The 6,906-nt window shown below is 39.6% G+C and overlaps 1 protein-coding gene across 1 annotated transcript in view; it reads left to right on the top strand.

Moving 5' to 3' along the window:
* The window catches only part of COL5A2 (collagen type V alpha 2 chain), a 99,574-nt gene that overhangs the window by 77,970 nt on the left and 14,698 nt on the right, over nucleotides 1–6,906 (top strand). The window contains exons 27-40 of the mRNA XM_027884439.1: nucleotides 188–286; nucleotides 389–442; nucleotides 541–594; nucleotides 1,081–1,134; nucleotides 1,687–1,740; nucleotides 2,075–2,119; nucleotides 2,540–2,638; nucleotides 3,490–3,597; nucleotides 3,722–3,775; nucleotides 4,490–4,543; nucleotides 4,665–4,718; nucleotides 5,664–5,717; nucleotides 6,535–6,642; nucleotides 6,752–6,805. Of these exons, the coding sequence (XP_027740240.1) occupies nucleotides 188–286; nucleotides 389–442; nucleotides 541–594; nucleotides 1,081–1,134; nucleotides 1,687–1,740; nucleotides 2,075–2,119; nucleotides 2,540–2,638; nucleotides 3,490–3,597; nucleotides 3,722–3,775; nucleotides 4,490–4,543; nucleotides 4,665–4,718; nucleotides 5,664–5,717; nucleotides 6,535–6,642; nucleotides 6,752–6,805 (945 nt within the window). The remainder of the gene's footprint in view (nucleotides 1–187; nucleotides 287–388; nucleotides 443–540; nucleotides 595–1,080; nucleotides 1,135–1,686; nucleotides 1,741–2,074; nucleotides 2,120–2,539; nucleotides 2,639–3,489; nucleotides 3,598–3,721; nucleotides 3,776–4,489; nucleotides 4,544–4,664; nucleotides 4,719–5,663; nucleotides 5,718–6,534; nucleotides 6,643–6,751; nucleotides 6,806–6,906) is intronic.

Raw genomic sequence — 6,906 nt, forward strand, 5'->3', positions numbered from 1 at the left:
CTATGTCTGCTCTAAAGCCTTTTTGGCTGGTAAGTGGAGCACCAAACCAGGTCAATGTTATTTTCTTTCTGTATGCAAACGTTTTCTGGAGGTTAATAAATGCCTATGAATAAATATATGTATAATTTATTTGTAAATAAATTTTATTTATTTGTAGTTTGATGTGGATAATGCTTTATCTCTGCAGGGTGCTCCTGGAGAAGATGGACGTCCAGGTCCAGCAGGTTCGATAGGAATCCGAGGCCAGCCAGGCAGCATGGGCCTTTCTGGGCCAAAGGGTGGTAGTGTGAGTATGGCACCTGTACCCAAGTTCTGTTTAAACATTTGCATATATTTTAATGGATGAAAAAAGTATCTAAAACCTGTCATATTTATTCCTTCAACTTAGGGTGATCCTGGAAAGCCTGGGGAAGCAGGCAATGCAGGTGTCCCGGGACAGAGAGTGAGTGTGGCTGTTATTTGCAATGATTTCAGAAAATGATGCTTTTCTGTTATGTAAATTCACCATACAAGATTTCCTCCTATGTCATTTTAATTTAGGGAGCCCCTGGTAAAGATGGTGAAGTTGGCCCTTCTGGTCCTGTTGGCCCTCCAGTAAGTCAGCTTTTACCACTCTACCTGCCAGTCACTCCATCTATTCATTACCCTTTTGACTTCTCTTTTTTTCTATCTTCATGCCAGTTGTTGCTTCCAGACAAAAAAAGTCCCAAGAACATTTAAAGAACAAATTGTCCTAGAAAAATGGGAAGCTTTGTATTAAATATGTGTATATATACACATGTTTATGTATGAGTAGTCTAATTCCTTTTACTAACCTTTACAAAAAATAGTGCATGTAGCAAAATTTTCATAGTTTTTTTTCCTGGCTTCCTTGGTTTTAATAGAACTGAGTTCTTTTCTGTGACCATAGAACTTTTGCGGGGGGGAAGGATCTTAAGAAGAAATAATATCTAATAGATAAGATATATCTTGGCCTGGGATAAGTAAAAGTGTTGAAAACATACATATCCAGAGAGAAGAAAAATTGTGGATGCTGCCTATATTCCTCTACTCTTTTACTTATTACTTTCTTTTGTGTAGGGTCTGGCAGGAGAAAGAGGAGAGCAAGGCCCTCCAGGTCCTACAGGGTTTCAGGTGTGTACATTCATTTTTATTTTGTTAGGGAAAAAAGTGAACAGCCACGTCTTTATCAACTTAAGTTGGAGAAATTTAATCAAGTGATATATAACAAAGCACAACTTCAGAACTAAGGCAACGATGTTCAGAGTAATTAGTGATACTCAGCTTTCCTGTCAGCTGTGCACTCAGCTGAACTGGCAAAGGCTTAAATGCCAGCTCTGTATCCCTTGAGAAAACTGCTGTTGTTATTCAGCTTTTATTTGGAGATTTTCCAAATATGGAGCAAAGTAATTGTTTTGATAATGAAGTATTAATTAAGTCAATTTCTGTTTATAGAGACCTTTATTTTTAGGGCTGCAAATGTTAGAGAAGGGCTGTCATCTCATTTAGGGGAGGGAGAATGCTTTGGTGCAATATTCATAAAACTGTTTCCCTTGGGGGGATCTCTGAGGGCACACTCTTGTTCTGAGTGTGCCAGTACATTCATAGTCTTGGTGTCTTAAGTAAAAATGGATTTACACAAATTTCTGTCATGTTTGTGAACATTTCATTTACTTTTTTTTACAGGGCTTACCAGGGCCACCAGGTCCTCCAGGTGAGGGAGGAAAGCCAGGTGATCAGGTAATTTATATGTAGCGTGTAATTATATAGAATTCACTTCTTAAAGTAATTTTACATTTTCTTCTCTTTGTAATTTAATTTCCCACTCTATTTCAAAATATGTACTGATGTAGTTTGCAAGCTATCCAAGAACTGCTTTTGGATAAAATGATTGCTAGAATCTGATGTTCTTGGACTGAGTTGGACTATCACCTCTTGTCACTGACAGATAATATTTAGAACTAGCCATCTACATTCACAATACTTTGGAAATGAAACTGTTTATCTCTGATTTCCATAACTGTAAGGTTATGAACAATGATTTCATTCTAATAGTGAGTTCTGTTCTGCTTAGGGTGTGCCTGGAGATCCTGGAGCTGTTGGTCCATTGGGCCCAAGGGTAAGTGTTTTCTTTCATAGTTTAAATATTCATAACAGTTCTCTGAGGTTGAAAGTTGGTATATAATATGCACCTAAACAGCTAAAGTGGCATTTTTCCCCACCAATAAAAGGGTCGTAAATGTGGGTATTTTTAAAGATAGTTTCTGTAAAACCTACCACCTTTAATGGTTTTGTAGTTTCTGAAGTGTGGTTGAGTAGCAGCTGCTAAATGATTAGATTTACTGCTATGAAATGACAGTTTTTAGTTTGGTGACCAACATGCTGTTTCTCCCCCTTTTAACAGTAAAAGCATTTTACTTTGAATCAGTTTTTCATCAGTTGTTCACAGACTCTGTAGTTCTGTACTAGTGATGTATTTATTTTGTCTACTAAGACTGTACCCTGACTTCTAAGTAAGCAATAATTTTCCATTTTGTAGGGAGAACGTGGCAATCCAGGGGAAAGGGGAGAACCAGGGGCATCAGGAATCCAGGGTGAAAAGGGTATGGCCGGAGGGCACGGTCCCGATGGTCCAAAGGTAAACTGAGTGGAGATTTCCATTGCTGGAGTGATGCAATACATAATTCTTCTCATTTGCATGAACATATAAAAGAGATGACTTTTTTTATTATAACTATGAAAGGTCTCTTCTTTGTATAAGGGTTCTAGGAGGACACGGAAGTTATTCCAGTTATAAAAATATTAATAACTTTCAATGTGCCTAAATGTTGAGAAATTGCATTTTGTATTAATTTGTATAGGTATGAAGTTTAAAATGGTTTTCGTGTTTCTCAGTAGAACTGGACAAAGCCATTTCTGAACAGCAGACAACCTGCTAGCAATGTTTTAAGAGCTATGTCAGCTTATTCAAAGACACTCGGCAAGGCAGAGCATTTAAAAAAAACATGCTGAAAGCTGGATGCTTGCCTTTCATCTGCTATCGATGTGATTAGGCCTAGGAAGGTCACCCTGAGTAGGGAGTGCCTCTAGTGATGTGGGACATGTAATAGGCATGAACTCTGAGAAACAAAGGAAAAATAAAGCATCTCTGCCCCTGCCAACTTCTACCTGGACCTACCTTGTGTACAAACCTATGTGGCCTCAAGGTCAAGGCAGAAACATGCTCAAGCTTCTTTTTTTGGCTCTTTTCATCCCCAATATGCAGTGAATAAGTACTTTGGAAGGACTACGGTGTCACAATTGAACTTCCTGAGTAACACAATGGGAAAAGAAAAGTATTTGGATGTGAATAAAGTCCAAACTTCAGAGGAAATTATTACTTAAAACTGTACACCAGAGACTTCAGAGCAGGCACAGCACGTTCTGCAGCCAAGATACAAAGATACTTCTAGGCTGAATAGCCAACAACTTGTTCTTTTTGTGCTTCAGGGGAGCCCAGGCCCTAGTGGGACACCTGGTGATCCGGGCCCACCGGGTCTTCAGGGCATGCCTGGAGAAAGAGGGATTGCTGGAACACCCGGCCCCAAGGGTGATAGGGTAAGTCTCTTTGTTTCTGCTCTCCTGAGTAGAATCACCCATCTCTTGACGCTGCAGTTATTTCAGGGTATGAACTGTCCAGCATTCAGTGCCATAACTGAACCTTTCTGGGTATTTCCCGTAGGGCGGCGTAGGCGAGAAAGGTGCTGAAGGTACAGCTGGCAACGATGGGGCAAGAGTAAGTAAATCTGCTACTCTTTTTAGACCTGCTCTTCACACCCTGGATTGTTTACTGTGCTGGGGTTGATGTCTCAGCTCATGGAGTTAAACACTAACCTTAGCAACATCGTGGATTTGTAGTCACTGTCCCCAGCCTCCGAGATGGTTTTGGGACATCTGCGTTCCAACATCCTGTTTTGTGTTGTCAATAATGGGAATTAAGGTGTAAATGGAAAGGATTCTCAGTTGATCTGGGATTTGGCTAAGCTGACTGTAGTAAGAAATATGAAAAAAGGAACAGGCAGAGATCAATAGGTGAAAAACAGGCCTTCCAGCTCAGTCTTGGACTAAGGCAGCTGCCTCCCTATTGTCTGGAATGAGTTGCCCACAGCCATTCCTGAGCTTCACATGTGAAAATTTCTGTGAATGTACTAAAGCCCACATGGGCAGTAAGTCACAGGCCTTATCCATAAACACTGCCCAAAGGAGAGGATGAAGTTAGATGAGAAGAAAGAGAGAATGAAGGAAAGTAGGTCTTTTATGGAGAGTTTGGTCACTGGGAGAGGATATGCAAGTAAATTTTAGATAAAGGAGTCAAAAGAAGTTTTCAGAGATAAAGAAGAATGCAAATGAATGAAAGAGCATATGGGAATAGTAACATATGAGAAGTTTTAAACTAACTGTTTTGGAGCATCATTTCTCTAACTTCCTTTCATTCTAATTTGTTCAAAAGGGTCTCCCTGGTCCAATAGGCCCAATGGGTCCAGCAGGTCCCACTGGTGAAAAGGTAAACAGATTTTTATTTCATTCCTTCCTAAAACTTCTTAATATTATCAGACTTTATTAGTACTTTTGCTACTCAACAAATAAGTTACTCAGGAAATAATAACCTCTAATTTTATTTAAAGGGTGAACCAGGTCCTCGAGGTCTAGTTGGTCCTCCTGGCTCTCGTGGAAACCCTGTGAGTAAACATGCTTCATTTTTGCCTGGCATAAGTTAATATCTAACACTGATCCAAACTCCAGGCCTTTTTCTCATTTGCTGATATATTTTCCTCTTTTTCTTTCCCTTTCTTTGTAGCCAGATTTGTAGTTCTGACTTGTAGCTGTGCACTTGCAAAACTAGTACCAGATTTTGATCCTCTCTCCTATACTTGTTTTAGGGAAAACTTTACAGGGTTGCACTCACTTAGCATCACTCCTGAAAGCGTATCACTACTTTTATTGTTTAAATGTTTTTAAAAGCATACCCATACCAGATGCCACTGTACATATACAAATATTTAGATCGACAAAGTGCAGGGGTAATTCCTAGTTCATCTAGTTATGTAACTCTTGTCATATTCCATCTATTAGTGATTTTGAGTATTTTAAGGGTTGACTTCAATTAGGGAATTAGAGGCTCAGCCCTTCTAGATCCTTCATACTGCTTGAAATTGATTATGTCCCTGTCATAAATCAGAACAGTCTTATTTCCAGAATAAATTGGAACAGCTGCCACTCCTCTAGGGAGTGCTGGAGTTGGCAGCCTTCAACTCCTTCTTTTCCAAACAAATGTTGTGGGGAAAGCTCAGCTGAAGCAGCTCATAGCCTATTCTGACCTTGTAGAGGTCTTTGAACTACTGGGTTTTTTTTTCCCCAGTGTGGCTGGAGCAGTTGGTTGCATGAAGTACATGCTCTTTGGCTAATTATGCTCTGTCTGGAAGGGGTGGGTTGGGAGCAGAGTTTCTCCTGTTTTAGTGCTTGTTCATGCCTTGCATATTTAAGTTTTGAGAGCTACATGTAGTCTTGACCACATGTCAGATTTTAACATCAAAGTTAACATCCTTTCTTATATCTTTAACTGCAAATTGTAGTGTATATAAAAAGATAGTTGTTAATACAATTATTCTAATTTTTTTTTTCAGGGTTCACGAGGAGAAAATGGCCCAACTGGTGCTGTTGGTTTTGCTGGTCCTCCGGTATGTGTTTTGGAGCACTAATGAGTTTCCTTTACTCATGCTTTGACACAGTTCCTCATTTCCTTCATTATGAATAACATTGCAGTGCTCTGCAACGAGACACATTTTTGCTGCAAAAAGGGTTGTTTCTTTTTCCCATCAGTATATCAAGTGAAGAACTGGGCCAATAAATGCCCTAGACAGTTGAAAAGTGGCTTTCTTTATAAGATTATGTAATTGCTCACCAGATTTCATATCTTCATTAGAATGCAATGTTGCTCCTTTGAGATTAAAATGAGGCAAGTTGAAAAGTATCATCTACTGAAGGTAGCGAAGATTTGCACCATGAGTAGTGAAGGCTGGAATGAGTTGATGGACCAGATGGGAGGGAATACTCTACACTTTCCCACAGCCCAATTATCCTGTTTCAGACCTTTCACAAAGAGCCAGGCACCTGCTTCCTTTGGTGCGGAAAAAAAAAAAGCCTAGAAAAGACAATTTTTGTTCAGTCCCTTTCGATTTTAGGTATGTAGTAGCTGCTGAGGAAAATAGAAAAGCTAAAGAAAAGAAAAATGTGAGCTAGAGAAGAAAAAATATTTAAAATGGAACTACTGACTTCATAGAATGTTCAGAAAATCTCATGTGTGATGTTCTGAAGACTGTGCTGAACTGTTACAGCTCCCTTGATCTGAACTGTTAAGCAAATGCAGTGTTTTCTGGGTCAATTTGTTCCCTTGTTTTTTTTCCTTATAGAAATTCCCTACAAAATTACTTTGTTAGTCTGGACAGATTTGGTATTATCTAACCTGATTTCTCTTCTAAATACTATTTCCTACAGGGCCCTGATGGTCAGCCAGGTGTAAAAGGTGAACCCGGAGAACCTGGACAGAAAGGAGATGCTGGATCTCCAGGACCCCAGGGTCTTGCTGGGTCTCATGGTCCACCAGTAAGTATGAATAACATCATCACAGAACCAGTGGCATAGGCTGATCTTGCTTGTTTAAGAAGTTCTGGGTGTTGACCACCACCCCTCTCTCTCTCTCTTCTCCTCTTAGGGTCCTCCAGGTGTTCCTGGTCTGAAAGGTGGTAGAGGAACTCAGGGTCCCCCTGTAAGTAGATTTCATTTGTTGTGACCCCACACTACATAACCTAATAATGAAATTTTAAGTAATCTCTGTATTATTCTTCATCTCAGTTTGTTTCTTCATAG

The sequence above is a fragment of the Empidonax traillii genome, unplaced genomic scaffold, assembly GCF_003031625.1.
Source record: "Empidonax traillii isolate 1590-97213 ecotype Southwest subspecies unplaced genomic scaffold, ASM303162v1 scaffold145:size929809, whole genome shotgun sequence".
Classification (NCBI taxonomy): Eukaryota; Metazoa; Chordata; class Aves; order Passeriformes; family Tyrannidae; genus Empidonax; species Empidonax traillii.